General features: G+C 46.2%; 1 protein-coding gene across 2 annotated transcripts in view; it reads left to right on the forward strand.

The window, feature by feature from the left end:
- Positions 1–2392: 2392 nt before the first annotated feature.
- The window catches only part of dnah9 (dynein, axonemal, heavy chain 9), a gene marked incomplete at both ends in the record, with an annotated part of 165710 nt that continues 141919 nt past the window's right edge, over positions 2393–26183 (forward strand). Inside the window, 23 exons of one of the 2 annotated variants that reach the window (XM_083635122.1) lie at positions 2393–2746; positions 5114–5310; positions 5399–5557; positions 6310–6440; positions 7127–7338; positions 7903–8136; positions 8378–8545; positions 9031–9147; positions 9303–9453; positions 10997–11111; positions 11596–11664; positions 15376–15502; positions 16620–16766; positions 17916–18024; positions 19058–19299; positions 19508–19643; positions 20975–21171; positions 22557–22819; positions 23095–23256; positions 23992–24214; positions 24605–24771; positions 25349–25492; positions 25663–25822. In XM_083635122.1, the coding sequence (XP_083491248.1) occupies positions 2393–2746; positions 5114–5310; positions 5399–5557; positions 6310–6440; positions 7127–7338; positions 7903–8136; positions 8378–8545; positions 9031–9147; positions 9303–9453; positions 10997–11111; positions 11596–11664; positions 15376–15502; positions 16620–16766; positions 17916–18024; positions 19058–19299; positions 19508–19643; positions 20975–21171; positions 22557–22819; positions 23095–23256; positions 23992–24214; positions 24605–24771; positions 25349–25492; positions 25663–25822 (3984 nt within the window). The remainder of the gene's footprint in view (positions 2747–5113; positions 5311–5398; positions 5558–6309; positions 6441–7126; positions 7339–7902; positions 8137–8377; positions 8546–9030; positions 9148–9302; positions 9454–10996; positions 11112–11595; positions 11665–15375; positions 15503–16619; positions 16767–17915; positions 18025–19057; positions 19300–19507; positions 19644–20974; positions 21172–22556; positions 22820–23094; positions 23257–23991; positions 24215–24604; positions 24772–25348; positions 25493–25662; positions 25823–26183) is intronic. The other variant, XM_083635123.1, reaches the window with a different exon arrangement.

Below are 26183 nucleotides of genomic sequence, written 5' to 3' on the forward strand. Positions count from 1 at the left end.
TGTGCGGCAGGACCGAACTGTGACCTTGTCCAGGTTCTCTGTCCTCTTGTGGTCTGGGAGAGGCTCTGAAGTGCAGTTGTCTCCCTCTGCGTGATAGAGCTGGTCCATGTTGTTGTCCGCAGGTTCAGGCTTGATTGGCTGGGCTGTGAGCAAGAGACATCCTATTTATAACATCAGCATTCAGCTGGGAAGGATTTATGACAACGGCAGCTTATAATGGTACCCTATGGATCCAGCCTTGAGTGTCTCGCTCTAGCAGGCTGTGCTTTTTACTAAATTCACTTCATTTTAAAAACTGCGACAGTTCACACAACTTTAACACAACATACATAATATATACATCAGACCCTTGAGCTACTTCTGCTCTCACTCAGAATGTCAAAAATATAAGCAATGTGATGTATAGTTTTTGAGATAGTAATGTTTGTTTGGCACAACTCATACTAAATCAGGCCTTGCTGCTGTTTTGAAGGGTGAACAATAAATGACTGACAGGTCATAGCACCAATGAGAGAGTGGTTTGTTTTAAAAAGTCAACAGTGTCAGTTTGGGTGGGCGCACGTGATCGCTAAAGTCGTTACTGAGTGGCACCAATCACTGGCCAGGATTCCGACAGCAGTTTGGAGCTTATGCCTATGACATCACTGATGATGTCCCAATGTCTATGGCATCATCAGTGGGTATGACATCATCAGTGATTTATGACATCACTGATGACATCCCAATGCAGTCTATGATGATGAGGTCACAATGTCTATGACATCACATCACTAATGATGTCACAATGCATGACATCATCAGAGGAGGGTGGGAATGCAGAAGGTAATAGAGTAGAGTAGGGAAACAGTGGATAAATCCAGAAGGAGGCAGTAATGCAACATAAAGGATGTCAACTGAACTGCCATAAAACACCACAGAAGAAGAAGAATGACATCATATCAGCAAAGAGCGTGGAAGGAAAGAGACGACACTCCGGCCATTTTTGGAAACAGAATGCGCCTCGCAGTGGTCAGCTGCGGTAGCGCTGGCCCCTATAATCAGTCTCTCTAAACAGTAACTCAACGGGAGTTGAACCTCGGGTCCTTTTCATTAGGTATTTATCTTGAAAAAACTAAACAAAGAAAATGAAAAATTTTGCTTAGTTTCCACAATATGGTTGTTGTTTTACATCCCTGCACTACACCACTTCAATCAAGATTTGCAGTATGCCCGGAAAAGATGTGAATCCCCAAAGTTTAGAGTGTTCTCCCGTTGAGTTACTGTTTAGAGAGGCTGATTATAGGGGCCAGCGCTACCGCAGCTGACCACTGCGAGCCTGTGCGAGGTTCTTTTGGCGCTGTCACGCTTCCAAAAATAAAAAATGGCGGAGGCTGCTGGGCGCTGATGTTGCAATGGGGCAATATGGAGCTGTCATTTCTTTCCATAAAAGTTCTTTGATATCAGTGCCATTATCAGTGATTTATGACATCACTGATGTATGATGAAGTATTGATGTACCATACATGAATCCAGTGAGTTTCCTGTAACGCATTAAATTGAAGATTTCTAACCATTTTTCTGAACCATTTTTTGGCTCCTTTAATGCCCTTCTGAGTGGTGGGAGCAAACATACCGTAATATAATTTGAGTACAATTCTTCAACACTAATATCAAAGATATGTATCTAAATGCATATAACATTTTCCAAAGTAATTTGTGTGATATATCAGTTCAATTTGTGTCATTTTATCGAGTTTGAAATGAAGGCTTTTATTTTTTTTATCGTGACCGGAAGTCGAAATGAAATGTTGCTCAGTCACTTTATCCAGAGCCCATCATGTCTTCTGTGGAGATAGTCTTGCGAGACTCGAGGCTAACTTTGACCCACTGACCGAACTTTGACTTCACTGTTCCCATTCACAGTCATAGTGAGTCGCACTTTAAATAATTAACGTTAACTAGTGAGCATGCAGTAGAACTATTTCACGGTGGGCATTTTGTGCCGAAAAGTCGAAATGAAATGTTGCTCAGTCACTTTATCCAGCCGGGCGCGCGCTCGGCTAAGGTGCAAGCAACACACTAATGAGGGTTTCCAACTTCAGTTCCAATCATTGGACGTTGGAAACCCTCAGTGTTTTGCACCTGTGTTTACCCTGCCTTTTCGCTTTTCGGCACAAAATGGCCCCCGTGAAAAGGGTCTATGTATTGAGCACGCGAACAATGGTGCCAAGTCAGCATCAGGTCAACTGACAGGGCAGGGGAGGATTGTCCTGGTCCTGGGTCAGCTCCAGGTCGCTCAAAGTTCCCTAAGCAACCTACCTCATTAATGCAAACACCGCGTTACTATGGAGGCCGAGACACAAGCAAATCACAGGCATACACAAACGCCCGGTGGACTGGCCTGGGACAAGACATGATGGACGACTCACCTGCTCAGGACAAACGCGTTGACTTCATCGAGGATTATGTGTTGAAGACTCTGAAGCTTAAACAGGACCGATGGCAAAAGTGCATCTCCATCGAGGACAACAGGAAAGTCATTTTCGACTTTGTGGACAAACCCGAGCAGAGGAGCTTGGTGGTGTGTGTGACCGCGGCGGGGGTCCTGCAGCCCTCCGCTCGCTTCGCAGCACACTCCAAACACAAAGCGGTCTACTTCGTCAAGCAGGGCAGCGCTGCACTCACCCCTGACTCCATGAGAAGTCACCTGCTCTACGGGGACTTGTCTTCTGCTCCACTCGATCACTTTTCTGCTCTAGTCGAGGAGGTAAGCAGTACAGCCATTTGAAATGATGAAGCAGGAAGTAAAGCAGGTGTAACCGATACCATTAACGAATAACGCGAACGGGTGCCCATTCAATTGAGGTGTTCGAGACAGTACCAGCCAGGGCCATCATTAATGTTATTGGTTACACATGCTTTACCTCCTGCTTTCAAACGGTTGCTGTGAAAAGGGCAGGCTCAAGATGATGAAGGGTCTGTGAACACTCAAAGTAGGCGAATCAAAATGATAAACTAGAGAAAGAATTGACTTTATTGACTTTCAATTACATTATTTAACATTGAAAATGTGTTCTTTAAAACAGTGGTTCTCAATGTGGGGTCCGGGGACCACCTGGGGGTCCTTGAGGGGGTTCCAGGGGTCTTGATGAATTGTTAAAGTTTGGCATTATTTCATTTAGGCTACAATAAGTTAAAGGGAAAGCTTATGTAGTTATAGCATTTACCTGATTGCCTGACGTCTCATTCTTCTCTCCTGGAAGGAAGAAGCACATTCTAACTTCACAAGATGGGTTAGAGACACTGTTGTAGCCAATTTTGATGTGTGCTATATGTTGTGCATGTGTGTGGTACGGATATAGACCCTTTTCACGGGGGCCATTTTGTGTCGAAAAGGCAGGGTAAACACAGGTGCAAGCAAAACACTGAGGGTTTGCAAATTCCAATCATGGAAGTTGGAAACCCTCATTAGTTTACCCTGCCTTTTGGTGTCAAGCGTCACCATTGCTGTAGTTGATTCACCTGGACACTAGAGGGCATGGGCACCTAGGTAATCACCCTCACAGTAGGCCTATACTCTACATAGGTGGGTCACAGGTGCACAGCTGCAGGGAATCAGCAACTGGGAGGCCACAAAGTTTTTCAACCGTGTGTGGTCGGCTGTGGGTTAGGTCTTGTCATGCAATAGTCTGTTTGTTTAGTATGTAAATGTTACGGGCTCATTTTTATACCATTACTCAGTGCACCCGGCCTTTTGTAGGTGTATTTTTAAATATTTGCAATAATAAAACGTCAAATGCATATTCCATGGCGGACCTCCCTTTTTGCATCACCATGAGTTGGAAATGTTTTTGTTGCTAGATTGCCACTACATTTTGTTGAAAAACTTTGTGGCTTCCCAGTTGCTGACTCCCTGCAGCTGTGCACCTGTGACCTGTCACCTGTCACCTGTAGAGTACTGTGAGGGTGATTACCTAGGTACACATGGCATGCCCTCTAGTGTGCAGGTGAATCAGCTACAGCAATGTTGACACTTGACACCAATATCCGTAACACACACATGCACAACATATAGCACACATCAAAATTGGGTACAACGCTATGTATTTCCTGAAGCTTTAAAAAATCAGATACACCCTCAAAGGCTCTGTGCAAAACTTCACGAGGATTTGGTCTCCCTTCCTAGAATACTATAAGAACTTGCAAGCACCACTAGATAAGTGAGCCGGTGGAGGCCCCCACATTTTCTTTTAATTTTAAGTTATTTACTTATTATCCAGCTCTTTCTGTGTATTTACAGGGATGTGTGCTGTATGTGGGTGTTTGTATGTATGTATCTATATGGATGGATACGGGTTATATATATGATGTGTGTACATGCATCCGCTTATGGTATGACTGTAGGTTTGACTGAAGAAGACGCTGCTCGCATCAAAACCTTTTTTGTACCTCATTAAATTATGTATATATATATATGTGTGTGTGTGTGTGTGTGTGTGTGTGTGTGTGTGTACTCTAAATGAGCAATCACTCCTTCTGCAATCCTTGATTGGACAAACATCTCATCGGGCAATTACTCTTGTGAAGATCTGACCCAAGGGGAGCTGGGTGATGTGTGGGAGGGGCAGGGTGGTTGGAGGAGGGTTGGATGGGTTACTTTTCACAATTGTAATCATTTGTATATTGCAGCTGCTCCATGCTTGTGCATGCTTTCATTTCCAATGTGCGCTATAAGTGATATGTTGGATTTAAAGGAAAATCAATCAAAATTGCCAATAAAAAAAAGAAAGGTTGAGGATCACCGTTATTAATATTGCTGTTATGGCCCATAACCGATATTTACAGATGTCGATATGATCTGTATAAAAACACATTTCTATCATAATCACATTTTGTACATACTGAAAAATCCTGTGAATTTGAAAAAGTAATGCATTTCTTTATTTCCAAAACATTTGGAAAAGCCCATAAATCATAGGTTTACCTGATTTTTTCCTCTCAATATGACGAATTTGGCTGATACTGATAAACGATATTAACATTGCAACATCGGCCGATAGCGATTGCCGATATATCGTGCATCCCTACTTTAAAGCAATCACCTTGCATCTTTCCCATGTACTTACTCCACCAGGTGGTGGTGCCGCTGCTGTCCAACGGCAGGAACCACACGGAATGGCCACAGGTGGTTTGTCAGGACATCCAGCGCCATGTCCACTCCCTCCAGACCAACGTGTTTGTGGTGTCAGGACAAGTGAAAGGCAAGACTCTGCTGCCTCTGCCTGCAGGCTCAGAGAGAGTGGAGCAAGCCGCCCTGGAACCAGACAAAAGGTAGATAGGTAGCCTACCCTGTCATTCATTCCTGCATCATTTGCCCATTTCTACATTCAAATATGATGTTCCTTCTGAAACACTACAGGGTGGACATAGTGGATAAGAGCATCATCCACTCCATAGAGTCGGTAGTGATTGAGTGGAGCCACCAGATCCGTGCAGTCCTGAAGAAGGACTCCTCCGAGGCTCTGCTGGAAGGCACCGATCCAACGCCATACACAGAGCTGCTCTTCTGGACGAACAGGTCAGCAGCACAACGTTGCTTATGTTTAGGCAAGTAAATCAACTTTGTTAGGCTTATGATTTGGCATTTGGGTTAGGCTTAAATAACAAAAAAACAAATATGATTTACGGTTTAAATGTAGACTTTGGAAACCCTTGGGATCGAAACACGGCTCTCCGGTGTGAAAGGCAAGTATGTATGCCCTCCATCCACCCTGGCCACAACACCCTTACTGGCCATTTCAATAGCAGACTCTATGATGTGTACTGTATTAACATTGATATGTATATCTACACACATGATGTCCTAGTAGACACCAACTGATCAAATTTAAAGTCACTCACCGTCTTCACTGTCTCACCCACTGAACTAAAAAATATGGACAGAGCTCTCCCATTGATTTTGGGCTCCTGTGTTGGCCTTGTGTGCTCCAAGTGGTGGCCGTCGCCATCTTGATTTTTCGTCAGCAGAGTGGGAGGGGATGGGCTGAGTCCTTGCGCAGCTCATGTGAGATGGGAGTTTCCCAGAGCCGCAGCTGCTATTGGTCCATGATTGGCAAGCTGCACGATCAAGGGCAAGTCATATAAAAAATGACCCCCATACAGTTGTTATAAAAAGGTGAAATTAGCTATATAGACCAAAACCATGTTAAGGACCAGGCTGTAAAGATGTTTAATATAAATACAGTACTACTACTTTATTCCTCGATTTTCCATTTACTTTCCTTTCGGTAATGTGACAGAAACCGTTGTTTTGTTTTTTCTTCCTGGAAGATATGCAGACCTGGAGTGCATCCATTCCCAGTTAAAGTCCTCCAAAGTGACAAAGATGGCAGTGCTGCTAGAGGCCGTGGAGAGCAGCTATTACCCTGCCTTCAGAAACATGCTGCAGGATGTCCATGCAGGTAATGACACACAGCTTTCTGTGGTATAGCAGGTGCTCGTTTGAAGGGGAGATGAGTCATTTATGAGGATTTAATTGGCTAAGTGGGTGGTGTGGTTCACTCACAATTGTGATGTGTCATCAGTGATGTCACTTGAGCAATTGTGATGTCAGTGATGACGTCATCAGTGATGTCATTCGAGCAATTGTGATGTCATCAGTGATCCTTCCTGGCTGAGGCTATAGAGTACCGCAGGGATGACGTATTTTTGTAGGCTTATTCAGAAATCGCCACCATTTTGGTTCGTCAGCGGAAAAGTCTATGGGGTTTTAGAATGGGAATTTCACTTAAATGCATAAAATAAGGTCTGTAGTTAACAAAAGTTTATGGGAAGGAATGTGAATTTGTTAACTTTTGTTAACCACAGACCTTATTTTATGAATTGAAGTGAAATCCCCATTCTAAACCCCATTCACTTTTTGCCTGACACCCCCGGAAGTATATTTCCGTACTCATTCCTGCGGTTCTCTATATAGTGGTGGGAGTATAAGTAGGGAGAAGAGGACAAGTGATGCATCATCTCCAGAGTCTCCACCATAGGAATTGAGCGCGCGTTGCACGCGAGATTCCTGCTAATCTAAACTCATCTACTATCACACATAGGGCATTGTTGTTGTATTGACTTTGAGCACGTCTTCACTTGCCAGCATTGGAGGAGGCAAAGGACATCTGCACCTACTTGAGGCCCTTGCAGCGTCTATTTGAAGACATGGAGAATGCAGAGTTTCCTGATGTTGAGGCTCAGATGGGCCCTCTGATGCACATGGTGTGTCTGGTGTGGACCAACTCCAGATACTACAACACACCAGCCCGCCTCATCGTTCTGCTGCAGGAGACCTGCAATCTCCTCATACAACAGGTCAACAGCAGTTCTTTTCTGTTCCAGTGGTAGTCCTTTTCTGTTCCAGTGGTAGTCCTTTTCTGTCCCATTGGTAGTCTGTGACATCTGTCTTTTTTATTGTGGTATATAAAAGTGTGTCCAGTACTGTCAGCATAGACGGTATACAAATATGGACTAGCCTACGTGACCTCACCCATTGGTTTGCGGACTCCCGTTTTGAAGCCTCGAGTTTGGGATTTTGACCGTCGCCCACTTTCTTTTAGCCAGACAGCTATAGAGACCAGGGTGTAAACATGTTTATTTCTGCTGTAAAGTTGGGCATTTTAACATGGGGGTATATGGGGATTTACCCGCTTTTGCAGCCAGCCTCAAGTGGCCATTAGAGGAACTGCAGTTTTTTGGCACTTCAGCGTTGGCTTCATTTTTCAGAACCAGAGGTATGGGCTTTACTGTGACCTTTTCCTTGGATTTTCTGATGTCGTTTGAGTGGCTACAACTCTTCTCTTTGTTCAGCCATGATGGCTGTCAACTGCTCATGTCCATGACACAGTTCTTCTATTGACAACCGCTGTCCAACTCCAGGCCCGGGTGTTTCTAAATCCAGAGGAGGTTCTGAAGGGGGAGGTCACAGAGAGTCTACTGAAGGTGCAGACAAGCCTGCAGATCCTCCAGCTCTTCAGGAGCACCTATGATGACCGCAGGGCCAACCTGGACCAATACCAGAGGAACGGGAGGCTGGTGAGGCCTTGGGACTTCTCCCCGCTCCTGGTCTTCTCTGGACTCGACTGCTTTATTCGCAGAGTCAAGGTCATCGAGGTAAGCACAGAGACATCACTCATTATAGTACTCCAAACATCATGTGAGCCAAAGCCTGGTGAGAAATGATTTTATGTTTGCAGAAGGAGATGTATCTATGACTTATATTTTGGATAAAGATTATTTCTGTCATAAACACCAAATTGCTAACTTGACTTATTGCAAACCACAGACCTCTTGACAGTGATAATACAGTTTTGCTTCATGGCACCGTGGCACACCTTCGTTTATCTCCCTATAGGACGTCCTTTCGACAGCCGTGGACCTGCTGAAGCTTGAGAAAGTGGAGTTTGGAGGGATCCGAGGCCGAGGCCTGAGCCAGCAGGTCCAGCTGCTCCACCAACAGTTCCTGGACACTTACAAGTTCTTCACAGAGAAATCCTACGACTGCTTGGATGTCAAGAATAAGGTACGGAGGGCTATAGGGTTTTGCTCACTTGCCTGCTGAGACAAATGGTGCTGTCATTTTTTTTCTTCTAAGGTCAATCCATTTTTACAAACACTTTATGAAACTCTAGACACGGGCTACAAGCTCAGTGTAATTTCTACCCCTGAATACTCCTCAATACATGCTCTTTTCTCTCAAACTAGCAATGACCACCACGGCCTGGTCGTTCTGGCTTTCGTGAAACAAATTGTTTTTCTGCCAAAATTGAACTCCTTCCCCTCACCCCCAACACTTCCATCTAGTTGCTTAACCAAGACGATCCTGAGTCATAGCAAGAAAAGCAATTTACTTTGCTTGTAAGACCCAGTCAGTTCTGCCCGCTGGATCACTTTGAGTCAGTCGGATGTGAAAAGGAATATGCTGTGCTGGCTCTGCGTCGCGTTGGTCCGTACCGCTGCATGGTATGTTTTGGCTGTCGGACTAGCTGAGCTATCTCTGCCCTCTAGGAGTTTGAAGACGATGCGAGGGAGTTCCGACAGAAGGTGGATGACACAGACCGCCGACTAGGCGCTGTCTTCTGTCAGGCCTTTGATGACGCCTCAGGACTAGAGCACGCCTTCAAGGTCTGGGGACATAATCTCATGCACGCCACGTACACACACATACTGTACACACACACACACACACACACACACACACACACACACACACACACACACACACACACACACACACACACACTCATTTGAGTTCTTCTTTCCTCCTTTGACACCTACAGGTCCTGGATATGTTTGGCAGCCTGTTGGAGCGCCCCCTAGTGGCGGTAGATGCTCAGGAGCGATACCCTCTGCTTGTGTCCGTGTTCAGCAAGGAGCTGGACTGCTGTAAAATCCTCTTCAACAAACACATTCACAGTGCAGAAGAGCTGGGTGAGATGTGGAATACTGGACCTCTAACCAGTAGGCCAATGTAACAATCATCAAAATCAAACGAGGAACAGTTGATTTAAGCAACTTAAGTCAACGTTCAATTTTGCATGTTGGTGGCCTTAACCTTGTGCCATGTTGTAATATAGGCTACTTAACATTGCTTCCCACAAAGGAGGAAAAAAATTGCCAGATTGGCAACACGTTGTTGTATGCAAATGAACCGTTTGACTGACATGCTTAACCGGTCAGAGACGTTCTCGACGGTTAATCATTGACATCCCTACGCCCGACGCTACAGTGAATTTGCAGCTTTACTACACCTACTTTACTACACCTACTTTCTCACGAGAGAAGGAATCTCCTCCATGGTTGTCTCCCTGGCCACGACCGGAGGGTTTCCAAGTGGATTGCTTTCTTAGCAGAAAACTTTGAGCACCAAACCAAAAACCAGTTTGACAGTTATTGAGAGTTGACTTGAGTTAAGTTTGGACTAGTGATGTCATCAGAAGACTTGTAATTAATATAACAGAATGATTCAGTGACTCGAGTCAACTGTCTCAATAACTGTCAAACTAAACGAATGTCTGCAAAACTGTTGACAGTTTTTGGATATGTGTGACCTTATTTGCAAAATAAATCAGCACTGTTTTTCGGTGAAGTGCTGTTTTGTTTTGTGTTCCCACCAGTGTTCATACCCAACACCAGTGTTCATACCCAGTGTTCATACCCAACACCAGTGTTCATATGGTTCATACCCAACACCAGTGTTCATACCCAGTGTTCATACGGTTCATACCCAACACCAGTGTTCATACCCAGTGTTCATACGGTTCATACCCAACACCAGTGTTCATACCCAGTGTTCATATGGTTCATACCCAACACCAGTATTCATACCCAGTGTTCATACGGTTCATACCCAACACCAGTGTTCATACCCAGTGTTCATATGGTTCATACCCAACACCAGTATTCATACCCAGTGTTCATACGGTTCATACCCAACACCAGTGTTCATACCCAGTGTTCATACAGTTCATACCCAACACCAGTGTTCATACCCAGTGTTCATACAGTTCATACCCAACACCAGTGTTCATACCCAGTGTTCATATGGTTCATACCCAACACCAGTATTCATACCCAGTGTTCATACGGTTCATACCCAACACCAGTGTTCATACCCAGTGTTCATATGGTTCATACCCAACACCAGTGTTCATACCCAGTGTTCATATGGTTCATACCCAACACCAGTGTTCATACCCAGTGTTCATATGGTTCATACCCAACACCAGTATTCATACCCAGTGTTCATACGGTTCATACCCAACACCAGTGTTCATACCCAGTGTTCATATGGTTCATACCCAACACCAGTGTTCATACCCAACACCAGTGTTCATACCCAACACCAGTGTTCATACCCAACCCATTTTATTTTAGCTGCTTTTCTCAGGACACTCTTTTTTGTTGCAGACCCACTTTGTGATTTAGGCTAATAAAATGGGTGTATTCTTACATAATGACTTTCCCTCCTCAGGCTATGCCCCAGTGAATAGGAATATGCCAGCAGTAGCCGGGGGGCTGAGATGGGCCCAGGAGCTACAGCAGCGCATCCAAGTCCCCTTCTCCAAATTCAGACACATCTCCTACCCGTGAGTCTTCTCTCTCCTGTCTCCAGCATAACGCAGGGTTCCCATGCCTCCTTGCAATTTGAGGAAAAAAATCAAGCCCATGAAAGATTTTGAAAAGAGACAAATAGACACAGGTCATTGAAAATGCTTGAATTTATATATTTTGTAGAAGAATAGAAATTGAAGTTATTTAATTTTTTTTTAACTTAACATGTAACACAGCACAGTTGAGAAGTGTTCACACATTCAAGCTTCTCTTTTGAATAGTTGTCTGTGAGCTTCTGTAAAGCCTCGTTCTCATTATAAACATTCTCAGTGTTGTAACAGTGATGAACCTTGATCCATGTCTCAAACTATGCTGTGTTTGCTCCTTGAATTTGAGGGAATTGGGCCTGGAAAGTAATTGAATTTGATATGAAATTTTGGAATATATTGCGGGGGAGGCCGGGGGGGGGATGATGTCTATGACTTTTTCATGGGCAGTGACGTTTCATCTTTTCCTTAGGTGCCTGGAGTCTGCAGAAGGAGGCAGGGTTGTCCAGAAGTACGAGGAGATGATGCAACTATTGGACAGGTGTGTTTGCGTTTGATCTGGGCACGTTACACTGCATGTTGTCATGTTTACGCATAATGTATGGCAGAATAAAAGAACAGAGCTGAGCTTAAACAGAGTAGACTGATCGAGTAGTAGGACTCCACTTTGTTCTGCAAGCATCGCGAAAACTAATGACACGGATCAGACGTCGACTCGCTGTCACGCTGAAACGGTCCCCCCGCAACGTGTCACGCTGAAACGGTCCCCCCGCAACGTGTCACGCTGAAACGGTCCCCCCGCAACGTGGCCGTGTTTAAACAGAACCTTTGCAATTTTGTTAGTTGAGTGTAGAACATTATGAAGCAGCCCCCGTGGAACAGCATGAAGACATGCAGCTCCAGGCAGGTGATTGATCTTTTCATTACTGCGGCGCTGCTCTGTAGATTATTTCACAGCACTCGCATAATCCCACACGCTCTGGCTCTGCCGGAGTGAGGAAGATACATAACATACAACCATCTAACACTTATCACCCACCCACACAGACAGGACTTCCAGCACAACTCCCACCCACAACACATGAATACAGAGATAGAAAACGGAGAGAGAAAGATTTATTTTTCTTTTTTCAATAATTAGTAAATGAGATAGATTGCATTTAATTTATCCCTGGATCCCAAGTCTTATAGAACAGCTGTGGGCTGCCTCTTATGGCCTCTTATGGTTATTTTCTCCAGAGGAGCACAAGAATTGACCTCATTAATCAGCCGTTAAGCAGCAGTAATAGCTAGGTAGTGTTAATTTTGGCGAAGAAAAGAATGACGAAAAATGTTAGTCAACTACATTTTCCCCCCAAGACTAAGACGAGAATAAAATGTTCCGACTTTTAGTTTCATTGTCTAAGACGAGACTAAAATACTCCAACTTTTAATCGACTAAATCTTGACTAAACAAAAAGAGGATGTGTTTGACTAAATATGATAAAAATTAACAAGGACATTTGACACAAGCAAAGGATAGTTAAACATTTACATTAACTGCTATATACAATTCAATAATAATAATAGGTGTATGAACGAAAGCGTCTATTTTTGAATACTTGTATGGAAGGACAGTATGTACTAGTGATGCGCGGGTCAGGGTTTTTTAAGGCCCGCCCCAACCCAACCCGTCATTGGAGCCAGCCCGCCCCGCCCAGCCCGTTAAAATATCTGAAAATTCCGAACCCAGCCCAACCCAGCAGCCCGCAACGGCCAATTTAATGTAATATGTCTCCGGACTCAGGAGGAGCACAGCAGAGCTTCCAAGGTGTGCAAAGTAGCTAATAACTCTGTCTCTCTCCCCTCTCTCTCTCACACATACACATACACACACACACACACACAGACACTCACATGCTGCCTGCGCGACAACAGTTGTAGCCTACTATAGTGCTCTGGATGAGTTGTGCTGCTGCTTTCATGTCGGTCTTTCTTCAATTAATCCATGGTCTTCAGATAGCGTGACTACGCTTCCCCAAAGTGCGGATGGCGTGACCGCAGTGTTTCAAATGGAGGTAGCAGGTATAGAGGTAGGCACTAGGCAGGCTACAGAAACAGTTCTTATTCTTCCCCATTTCTTTTAATTACCTCATGCGCTCTCAATTGGCCATGTTGCAGTAGTAGGCTACTAAACGCAGTAGTGCAGCAGCAGGTGCACAGACGGCTTGCAGATACGGCTAGACTGTCTGATTTCTTTTAATTACCTCATGCGCTCTCAATTGTTCACAGCCTACTCACGTTGCAGTAAATTTGACAAATAGATCACAGTCGAGTCCACAACAGAAAATCTGCGGTGGCATTAGTTTTATGGACACTTCAAATAATAATTACAGCGAATAATCCTTCCAAAATGTTTGTTTTGAGAGCACATAGGCTACCTCATTGAAGCGTTTCTTTACTCCATGTAGGCTATAGAGAGTGCAGCAGGAGTCTGTCTGATTGTGTGTACCTACGTGTGAGAGAGAGTTCACGTCTTTAAGGTTAATTACTCTGCGTGTTTCACTGCTCTAAATTATTTAATAATGTTGCTTTGTCATGTTCTGAGCCTGCCTTTTCATAATTTGCCAACCCAGCCCGCCTGCGGGCTGGCCCAGCCCGCGGGACCCGGCGGGTTCTGGGTGACCCGCGCATCACTAGTATGTACAGTATGAATGTATATATGCATAAATATACTAGCTATGTATAAATAAGCGTATAAATAGACGACAAAATATATATATATGTATATATATACATATATTATATAGCTGTACAGAGCCCTGACATGTTGTCTGTTCCCAGATGCTCGCATATTAATCAGCTTTTGTGCTCGTATGCCCAACCTCCCATATCCCCCCATCCCACCTCCCACACACCCCCATACCATATCCCCCCGTCCCACCTCCCACACACCCCCATACCATATCCCCCCGTCCCCCGTCCCACCTCCCACACACCCCCATACCATATCCCCCCGTCCCCCGTCCCACCTCCCACACACCCCCATACCATATCCCCACCTCCCACACACCCCCATACCATATCCCCCCGTCCCACCTCCCACACACCCCCATACCATATCCCCCCGTCCCCCGTCCCACCTCCCACACACCCCCATACCATATCCCCCCGTCCCACCTCCCACACACCCCCATACCATATCCCCCCGTCCCCCGTCCCACCTCCCACACACCCCCATACCATATCCCCCCGTCCCACCTCCCACACACCCCCATACCATATCCCCCCGTCCCCCGTCCCACCTCCCACACACCCCCATACCATATCCCCCCGTCCCACCTCCCACACACCCCCATACCATATCCCCCCGTCCCCCGTCCCACCTCCCACACACCCCCATACCATATCCCCCCGTCCCCCGTCCCACCTCCCACACACCCCCATACCATATCCCCACCTCCCACACACCCCCATACCATATCCCCCCGTCCCACCTCCCACACACCCCCATACCATATCCCCCCGTCCCCCGTCCCACCTCCCACACACCCCCATACCATATCCCCCCGTCCCACCTCCCACACACCCCCATACCATATCCCCCCGTCCCCCGTCCCACCTCCCACACACCCCCATACCATATCCCCCCGTCCCCCGTCCCACCTCCCACACACCCCCATACCATATCCCCCCGTCCCACCTCCCACACACCCCCATACCATATCCCCCCGTCCCCCGTCCCACCTCCCACACACCCCCATACCATATCCCCCCGTCCCCCGTCCCACCTCCCACACACCCCCATACCATATCCCCCCGTCCCACCTCCCACACACCCCCATACCATATCCCCCCGTCCCCCGTCCCACCTCCCACACACCCCCATACCATATCCCCCCGTCCCACCTCCCACACACCCCCATACCATATCCCCCCGTCCCACCTCCCACACACCCCCATACCATATCCCCCATATGGCCAGCTGACATGCAGATGAATCATCTCCCCACTTTGTTTACAACCTCTGAGGATCTGAATAATGGCTCAGTCAGATGCCTTAGCCACTTATTTTGTTCCTTACGATCATTCTCGGGATGTGAGCCATTTCGCAGCTCGCGTCCTTGTGAAGATAAAAGCTCCCGGACCCTTTCATGGGAATATGAGACAACGTTATTCCCCAGTGGTAAAATGTCTAAATTGGACAAAACGAATGCACCAGTGATTGCGATCTCAGATTAGATTAGCTGCTTCCTTGTGTTTTGTATTCCAGATACTCCAGCAACCTGTATGAGGCGTGGACAGAGACGGTGGCTGAAAGGTCCCAGTTCAACCTCAGCTTGCCACTCCTCAGCAGAGACCCCACCACCTGTCTGATCTCAGTCAACTTCAGCCCTCAGGTCTTTACTTTAGTGCTGTGATCAAGACTGATCCAAGTTCTCTCTCTGTTTAAATGAAACATTTTGTTCTGAATAGCTGTGGTTAATTAGGGATAGACCAATATTTGATATTAGGTTGATATTGATATATTATTAAATATTGAATATAAAAAAGTCAATGCTATGATATGATATATGATATGATATGATAATGTATATATGATATGCTGGAGGTTCATTCCTGACGACACGTCCATAAAATGGTCTGTAAAACCATAGACTGTAAATATAGTGTAAAACCCAACCCAATCGACAGAATAAACCATACATTTGAAACATCTGCATTTTACATTTCTAAGTGATGGCATTTTACGTTTCTGCAAATCACAAATAGTAGAATCTCAACGCTAATTTGAAAACCTCACGGCTTTTTTAACATTAAACACAAATAAAACAACTTTAACAATTTGGTTATGTTTCGGCAAGTAAAACAATGTGGTTGAGGTTAGGATTATGGTTTGGCTTGGGCTTAAATAAGAAAAATGTTAAATGTTACTTAGAGTTGAAAAGCAGACTTTGAACACGCCGGGACGTGACCCCGGCTGTCCCGTAAGAAAGGCAAGTGTACGACCTCCATCCACCCTGACCACAACGCCCTTACTGACCACCACAGTACGGTATTTCAATAGCAGACTCTATAGACTGACTCACTGTGATGTTATGTTCACAACAGGTACCTGTACTTTCAGGTAGACACCTGCTGACATTTTATTTCCTCTGCATGTTGTTCATTGTTTAAATTGTTAAGTTATTTGTGGTAAATTAATCGTTCATTTTAAAGGCAACAATGTAACCTGGAGTTTTCCCCTTCCCATTAAGTGTATGGTTGGTCACCGTGCCTTATTGAGCTGCTAACCCACCTACAGTAAAGGAAACGTCATTAGTCTGGGTTTTCAGGGTTTCCAGGCTCCACCTGGGCCAATCTTGAGCTAACATCTCTGTATTAAAAAAAAAATATATATATATATATATCTACTTTCTACAAGTGCTACTCTATGACATAGACTGTGTTGCATATATTATTGAATATTGACCACTAAAAATATCAGTATATCAATAATGTCTGTCTGTCCCTCAGCTGGTGTCTGTACTGAGGGAGGTGAGGTACCTGGAGGCCAGACAGACTGTGGTTGTGCCGGACACTGCAGCGCAGCTCTACACCACCAGGGGGCAGCTGTGGCAGTACATGGCCAACATGGAGCTCACCGCAGGCCGATACAACAAGGTTGCTAAAAGCTCTCATTAAAATGTATCAGTCCATGAAGTAGTAATGTAACTTAAGTAGTAATGTAACTTAGGTAGTAATGTAACTTTGTGCAGCAGCTATATTAGAGATATTTCTGTACATGCTTAACTCATTGAGTGCCAATGACGACAGTTGTCATCAATTCGAATACTAACGTAGAGTGCCAAAGACGACGATTGTCGTCAATTGCGTTTTTTGACGGTGGGACGTGGATCAATGCCCGATACATCTCCTGTACAAATATTGTAGCTATTGGAGGTCTATAACCTATTTTACCGACCCAGTAGGTGGCGACAGTGCTCTCCAGATTACAGAAAGGTCCCGAAAACAGGAGGAAAAAGCCGTGATCAAAGAGAAACCGATGCATGCTGCAGCCAGAGCCATATAGATTGCTCTGTCTGCAGCTGACGTTGTCTGCGAGAACCGCAGTCAATCCGCGCACACAACTGAGCTCCTCTGCCTCTGTCTGTCTGTCTGCATAGTTTCTTCACATGATTAGCCGCCAGAAAGGCAGCACCCGACGCCGAAGGGCCAAACCTTTCCCTTCAGTCCGGGTTGGCATTTCCTTGTTGCGCTGGGAGCTGCCTGGCGCACACAAACGGAGCGCTCCGAAAATAGACTGGGTGCGTGAGGCTGTGTTTAGTGTGGGGAGGAGTTTGCAGTTGAGGGGGGGAGAGGGGGGTGGGGCACGCAGTGCACCACACAACTACACCACGTCACTACATCAGAAAATATTATCTTCAGACTCAGTGAATGTGCTTGAAATGCTGCATTTCACAAAAGGCGGAATAACTCAGCTTCTAATTTGAAAAGTGCCTTTTTGCTCAAAACAGCCTATCTTCTCCGGCTCATAACTAAAGAACGGAAAATGGGATCAATAAACTTTTTTTTGCAGATGATAGAAGAGAGTCTAATCGTTCTTTGTACGTGTTCGGTGTTTACATAGTAATATCACACAATATTCTGTGGGCCTCGAGAAATCACTGAAAATGCTCTGAAACTCTGGCACTGGGAGCGTCCGTTCTCCAAAAGTGGCTGGCACTCAATGAGTTAATGGAAGCTGAAAATCAAATGAAGTGTGTCTCTCTGTCGTGATCTCTCTGCCTGTCCCCTGCTGTCTGGCTCCAGGTGATGTGCTCCATGTTAGATGTGGAGTATCCTTTGGTCCGCTGCCAGCTCAAGGCCATCGACACTCAGCTCAAAGAGGCCGAGGAGAGCTTGAACTGGAACAGCCAAGGTCAGGACTCCGCCAAGGAGCTTATGTCTGTCTGTCCGTCTGTTCGCAATATCACAGAAAAATATACTGCGTCGATTTTCATGAAACTTGGTGGAAGGTATTTGCCAAGCAAGAACCCATTACATTTTGGAGTGGATTCGACTCATGAAATTTGAATATCATAGCAGACTGGACTCTCAGAATGCACTTCTAGTTTCACTAATTTGATAATTATTGGCAGATGGAGTTCTTGGAGAATGACAGAATTGCACATATAACTTTGTTAGGTTAATCACAGTGTGTTCAGTTATGTAACCAAGGAGGCTGCAGTTTCTAAAATGGCCACTTGAGGCTTGCTGCAAAAGGGAGTCGTTCCCCATTCACCCCCATTTTAAAATGCCCGACTATAGTAGAGGTTCAGCAGGACCTGGCTGGTTGTAGGTCAGCCAGTGACCAGGACCTGACTTGGTGTAAGGCAACCAGGGATGACTGCGTCCCACCCAAGTCCTCATTCGTTAGATTCGTTCGAGAGGTAGTCCGTTGATGTCCCTCGCAGTCTCTAGTTTGCTGGAGCTCGTGCTCGCAGTCAGTGGTTTGATGCGCATTTATCCTAGAGATCCACTCGTCGTGCTCGCAGTTTCCTCTGAGGATTGGCAGATGTGCAAGTGGGTTCCGAGAACCCAACAACGTTGAGGGAGGTCCGGTCAGACTCGCGGAGTCTGTAGCAGTGCCGATCTCCCCTTCGTGGATCATTGGCATATGAGGCTGGCTCATCATGTCTAGCTCGCATTGTCTCAGGTACGTCTGTCAGAACGTGGTCAAGGTTCGCTCGCTCTCGGACAGAACGGTCTGGTCCTGCAGCGGGGGGATGGGCCCGAAGGGGATCGTATTCCTCGACTCCCGGTTCATCCGTGGCTATGGGGGTTGGTACTCATGGCATATGGAATAAGAACATTGGACTGGTTCTAACCACTTCTTCTGTGGTGTTTTATGGTAGTTGGCATCCTTTATGTTGCATTACCTCATCACGTCTCTATTATGCGTCCAATTTCAGGTATTTGGCAGTATATCCAGCAGGTGCGCGACTCTGTTTGCGACCTGGAGAGCCGACTCCAAAGGACTAAGGACAATGTGGGGGAGGTCCAGAATTGCATGAGGTCCTGGACTAGCCCCATCTTCGATAGGAAGGAGGGCAAGAAAGACACACTGCTCAGCCTGGAGGACCGGGACGAGAGGCTGGACAGGTTTTATGGTCTGATACGCTCCTCCGGAGAAAAGATCCACTTCCTTCTTAAGGTATAAGAAAGCTAGTTCTTAGCAGTCGTTTGAAACATCAAAGCTGAAGTTTCACTCATTTTCATCATTCTGTTGTTCCACGCCTGTGAGGATATTCTAAAGCTTACAATTCATGAGCTGCTTTGAAAATTTTTAAGATGGATTTTAATAGGGTACTGTATATATAGAGGATGTTTCAGTGTGAGTCTCACCTTCCCTGGTGTCTCAGAGCAATCTGGAGCTGTTCCGCGCCGAGCCGAACTCGGCAGAGTGGAAGGCCTACGTGGAGTACGTCGACGACATGGTCATCGACGGCTTCTTCACCAGTGTGGAGCGCTCCCTCAAGTTCTTCCTGGACAACACAGGTACTGTAGGAGTCAGCGAGGCAGAGAGAAACTACATTTTCCTGGTTTCATTCAGTGACAGTTCACACTGGGGTGTGTTTGGGGGGGTTAAGTTTGCCTACAACATACTATCCATTTGTCCCAATAAGCCTCAGCTTTGTCTTTTTGTAGTCTTAAGTGTGAAAGACAGCCATGTCATACTGTATAATCAACTACTAAACAAAAAACCTTTGTTTTGCTCCCAATTTTCATGAGACAAAATCAAATACTTAGATTAAGACACAAAAGGCTAATTTCCCTCAAATTTGGTTCACATATTTGTTTAAATCTGAGTTAGTGAGCATTTCTCCTTTTCCAAGATAATCCATCCACCTGACAGGTGGGGCATCTCAAGATGCTGATTCTGGGCATGTTCTATGCTTGCCGAGGTGGTTACACGGTGTTACACGGTGTTACACGGTGTTACACGGTGTTACACGGTGTTACACGGTGTTACACGGTGTTACACGGTGGTGGGGGCATACACCCATTACATCACTTGCCCACCGGCAACACTGTTCATTTTTACAGAGGAAGAAAGATTCAGTTTCAGCGTGCGCCGATGTCAAATACAAGCGCTCCCTATTTGAGACTGCCTGAGTGTGGCTGTGCTGTTCATCATAGGCCTATCTCTCTGGTTAGACAGCAACGTTAGTTGTATAACATTACTTAGTTACACATGTTATGAACACAATGCCCCGGGACTTTTAGCTGTGGTCATAATAATTTGTGACAGTGGCCAGCCACAAGTACCGCAAGTCGGCCGTTTGTTTTTCAAGATTTTCTTATCATTAGTACACAAAAGAGGATTTGAACTATCCATTCCATATCAGATAAATACATTTTAGGATCAGTAAATGAGTGTGATCTGAGACTGTGGGCCTCCCCCCCCAGACAAAGCTAGCTTGGAAGAAGGTGTCCCCCTCGCTCAATTCCGATGCCTTTGGGATCATGATTATGTTCTTTGATCCCATAGACACTCAAATGTGCCAAGATAGTCTGATGCTGTTTGAGATACTTCATACTACACCAAGTACATAAACAGGTCTGTCTGAAGGCATTCGTTTCTGATTCTGGGAAAGTGGGGAAAACTGTCAAATACTCCAAAACTACTGTATCTCTGAACTATCTCTTTAACCAAAATCACACACATTTAGGCTATTATGTGATCTCCTTTTGATAACTAATGTAATAACTAATGTTAAAAAAAATCACTGAGCCTTCCCTGCAACTGCTTGGAGCCCCCCTTGGAGGCCTGCCTCCCACTTTGAAAACCCCTGCCATCTCAAGCCTTCCCTGCCCTCTCGGTACAGACCAGAGAGCGGGTATAGCCCCGCTGTTCGAGGCCCAGCTGGAGCTGAGGGTTCCTGACATGGTGTTCAGGCCTTCCCTGGAGTTTGGGGCTGGAGACGGCTTCTATGACCTGGTGGAGAGCCTCATCAATGACGTGTACCGCATCTCCTCCCTGATGCCGCGCCTCGCCCACCACTGCCCCTTCCCTCACTATCAGGTACTGACACTCTGGTGCAACCCTGGAGAAATGTGTATCACTTGTAACTCTATAATATGCACACACAAAAAAGGGCATCTTAACAAGTCATCAAGTCTGTATTTCAGTCCCCACCAAAAATTATAATTTAATTAATTGATTGCATTTATATAGCGCTTTTCAAGGCACCCAAATGCGACTGTTCAACTGTTTTGCTTTGTCTGTAGATGGCTTTTTCTTTTACAATATTTTATTGTTATTTTCCACACATAGAAAAGATAATCATGTAAAGACAATAAAGGTCACATAAAATTCCTGTACCCGTAAAGAAAACAGAATGCACATAGTGCTAAGGTTTGACATACAAATGGGTAGTTATTAAATCAATATGAAACAAAGATACAAAAGAAAGGGGGGGAAATTACCAAAGGCAGCAGAAGCGAATGGCATTCATGATAGGATGATAGGATTGGATATTCTCATTTACAAGAAAGGTTTTCATATGTTGATAAATTGTTTTCCTTTTCCTCTAACAATATATGCCAGTCTCTCTAAAGCAAGACAGGCTGCAATCTCCTTCATTGTCTGTACATGTTGTTTTAATAGCTTATTATTATTATTATTATTATAGTTATTATTAGTCTAGTATTATTAGTTGAGATTCAACACCAGATTCTGTTTACTTCCCATTCCACATGTAACTGAGTGAATGTGAGCCCTCGTGAGTCCTGAGTGGTAGTGAGTTGTTGGTTTAACTCACGGTAACCAGCTCCACCAAGGGAGCTAGCTCTCTATTCTCCATAGATAATCTGTTTTGAACAACTCAAACAGTGGAATTGTTGAATGTCAACCGGGGTTACACCCCTCCTCTTTAGCCAGGGCACCGGGGTTACACCCCTCCTCTTTAGCCAGGGCACCGGGGTTACACCCCTCCTCTTTAGCCAGGGCACTGGGGTTACACCCCTCCTCTTTAGCCAGGGCACCGGGGTTACACCCCTCCTCTTTAGCCAGGGCACCGGGGTTACACCCCTCCTCTTTAGCCAGGGCACCGGGGTTACACCCCTCCTCTTTAGCCAGGGCACCGGGGTTACACCCCTCCTCTTTAGCCAGGGCACCGGGGTTACACCCCTCCTCTTTAGCCAGGGCACCGGGGTTACACCCCCCCTCTTTAGCCAGGGCACCGGGGTTACACCCCTCCTCTTGCGATGAGTGCATGTCTATTTTTTTCTGAATGAATGAATTAATTTATTTGATAAATCAAAAAAATACAGTACACCACAAGCATACAGTACAAGATAATTCATCAGGATGACACAAAAAAGTCCTCAAACTTATTTCCACTAACTATTCTATTCTATTCTATTCTATTCTGTTCTGTTCTATTGTTTTCTCTTGTTTCCCCTCAGGCTGACATGGAGGACATGGCCGACCTGGCGGACATGCGTCAGCACCTGATGGAGCGCGTGCAGGGCGTCATGGCGGCGTGCTGCGAGTATCGCAGTGCCCTGGAGCGCTACGCCTACCTGTACACTGACGACAGGAAGGAGTTCATGAGGCAGTTCCTGCTGTACGGCCACGTGCTCACCAGCCACGAGATCCAGGCTTTCGCCGAGGACGGCGTCCCCGAAACCCCCCCCACCCTGGAATGCTTCAGGGAGCAGGTGGATGGGTAGGTGTTGTGTGTTTGTGTGTGTGTGTGCGTGTGTGTGTGTGTGTGTGTGTGTGTGTGTGTGTGTGTGTGCGTGCGCGTATGCGAAATATCCATCTTAACCATAAACTTAAAATAAGGATAGCCACCGTGATGTCACCCATTGGTTTGTGGATTCCTGTTTTGAAGCCTTGAGTTTGGGTTGTTAATATGGCTGTTTTTTGCGTAGACATGGATTATTGTGTTCAAATACATGTATTCCTGTCTGTCTTACAAGCGTGTTGTCTTCATGGCAGGTATGAGCAGATCTATGAGGAGGTGCATGGTCTGGAGCCGGTGTGTGTGTTCCAGGGATGGATGAGGGTGGACGGCCGCGCCTTGAAGAGCGCCTTGCTCAACATCATCAAGAAGTGGAGCTTCATGTTTAAACAGCACCTCATCGACCACGTAACCAACAGGTGTGCTAGTCTGTTGTTCTTGATTACCACGTAACCAACAGGTGTGCTAGTCTGTTGTTCTTGATTACCACGTAACCAACAGGTGTGCTAGTCTGTTGTTCTTGATTACCACGTAACCAACAGGTGTGCTAGTCTGTTCTTGATTACCACGTAACCAACAGGTGTGCTCAAACGTAGCCTGGTAAACCAGCCGGTCACCTGAATTCACATTTCATTTGGTTCTGCGGGACCGTCTGGCCTCAACTCTGGGAAGGTTTCTGCAGAAACGGCAAAGCGGACGAGCCAATCAGCGACCCGCCTCGTAGTTGACATCGTAACCGGCCAATCAGAATGTCGCTAGCAAAACAGTAATGGCCACCTCCTTGCCTGTCCGCCTCGAGGAGTAATGTCAATGTTCGTCTAGTTTAAACAGCCATAAAGTGCAGTTATGCATGCAAACAAAGGCACTGCTAAATCATTTTAAAAACCACACTGGCTCTTGAACTCAATACAGAATAGCTGGAGCTTTGGAACAATTCCCATCTGCTTGGTGTTTTTCGAATTGCTGAACTTTTTTTGTACTTATTTACTGTTTTGTGCTTTTCTGGCAACTGCATTCAGGAGGCGTGCTCTTCACTTTGCTATGGAGGAGGGGTCAACGTTGTGTGTCTACAAGCAACATCCTCCTCATTCTGCCTTTAAGAGTGAACATTTGACTTGTTGCAGTACATTAACGCTCACACTCATCTGTCTCAGTCTGTCAGACCTGGAGCGCTTCATCAGCGTGGCTGAGGCCGGTCTGGGCCCGCGGATGGAGGAGGGCGACTACGGCGGCCTGGTGGGCGTCATGGGCCACCTGCTGGCCGTGAAGGAGAGACAAAACAGCACGGACGCCATGTTTGAGCCCCTGCAGCAAAGCATTGCTCTGCTCAAGGTCTACGAACAGGAGCTGCCTGACGTGGTCTACAAACAGTTAGAGGTAAGGTACTTCCATACTGTAGATCCTTTGTTGTATGCATTCTACCAGGTGAGCCACGGGTGAGTTATATAGTCTACACAGTAACAGTGGTATTGAATGATGAAATTAGCTATGGAGACCAAAACCATTTTTTCAAACAAATGTAAACATGTTTCTGGTGTCAAGTTGGGCATTTTAACATGGGGGGTCTATGGGGAATGACTTCCGCGTTGATTTTTCCAAGACAGAGGTTGTCGCTTTGGTATTTCCGACCACATCTCTGTTTCCTGTTCTTCCTCCTGGCAAGTTATCAGCTACTGTATCTTTTGCTCTTACACTCTTGCTTACCCCCCCCCTCTCTCTCTCTCACTCGCTCTCTCTCTCTCTGTCCATCTATTTGTCTGTCTCCAGGAGCTGCCAGAGAAGTGGACCAATGTGAAAAAGCAGGCAGTGCTGGTCAAACAGCAGGTGGCGCCGCTGCAGGCCATCGAGGTGGCCAACCTGCGCAGAAAGTGCGCTTCGTTCGATGTAGAGCAGCACACCTTCAGAGAGCACTTTCGCAAACATGGGCCCTTCAGGTGAAATCAATACAGATTTTAGTCAAATCACAACCTGGATTTTGCTTTTTGGATCTCGTTTGAGAAATTCAGTGGCAGTCACTTCCCTCTTGGTGACTGAGGTCATTGAGAACCTTTGGAAAGATAATCATGCATGCTTTACTATCGCTCGTTAATGAAGAGCCATTATCAACTCTAACATCAGACAAGGCTAATTGAATCTTAACATAATGATAATTAATTGATAGGTATGTTCATAGATGCTTCCTCATAATGTCTAATTGTCCTATTAGTTATGTGCATAATTGGTCTCTTAATAACCTGGTGATTATTTCCCCATTAATGTTATGAACGTCATTGTTAATTGTCACAGTGTGCAGTTAGCACTTGGGTCTCCGGCCTTGTTAGGTTGCAGCCAAATCAGGCTTGGCAAAACCACAGCCCTTCATTACGTACGTGTGTGTGTGTGTGTGTGTGTGTGTGTGTGTGTGTGTGTGTGTGTGTGTGTGTGTGTTGCGTGTGTGTGTGTGTGTGTGTGTGTGTGTGTGTGTGTGTGTGTGTGTGTTGCATGTGTGTGTGTGTTGCGTGTGCGGTCCAGGTTTGACAGCGAGAAGCCCTACCAGATGTTGGCTGCGTCTCACCGGCAGATCCAGGAGCGGGAGGCAGTCATGGCCTCCCTGGTGGAGTCTGCCAGCCTGTTCGAGGTCACCGTCTCCGACTACAGACAGCTCCGACAATGCAGGCAAGCCTGGAGACGGCACCCGGAACGACATGCTGCCAGAACGAGCCCGTTCCAAATGTCTTAACTATATGCTCGATCTTTTACATTCACAGTCGGTATCTGGAGCCTCACCGCTTTCACACAGTTACATTGGTTTTGTGTCCCCTGTCCCTCTCCTCTGGTTTCCCCAGGCGTGAGGTGGTCCTGCTGAAGGAGCTGTGGGACATGATCGCCGTGGTGGAGTCCTGCATGGCCGCCTGGAGGACCACTCCCTGGAGGGACATCCACGTTGAGGACATGGAGCAGGAGTGCAAACGCTTCTCTAAAGAGATACGGGCACTGGATAAAGAGGTGAGGGGAGGGAGAGGCTGGATAAAGAGGTGAGGGGAGGCAGAGACTGGATAAAGAGGGGAGGGGAGGCAGAGGCTGGATAAAGAGGGGAGGGGAGGGAGAGTCTGGATAAAGAGGTGAGGGGAGGGAGAGGCTGGATAAAGAGGTGAGGGGAGGCAGAGGCTGGATAAAGAGGTGAGGGGAGGCAGAGGCTGGATAAAGAGGGGAGGGGAGGCAGAGGCTGGATAAAGAGGTGAGGGGAGGCAGAGGCTGGATAAAGAGGTGAGGGGAGGCAGAGGCTGGATAAAGAGGTGAAGGGAGGCAGAGGCTGGATAAAGAGGTGAGGGGAGGCAGAGGCTGGATAAAGAGGTGAGGGGAGGCA

This window comes from Poromitra crassiceps (genome assembly GCF_964638095.1).
Source record: "Poromitra crassiceps genome assembly, chromosome: 4".
Lineage (NCBI taxonomy): Eukaryota > Metazoa > Chordata > Actinopteri > Beryciformes > Melamphaidae > Poromitra > Poromitra crassiceps.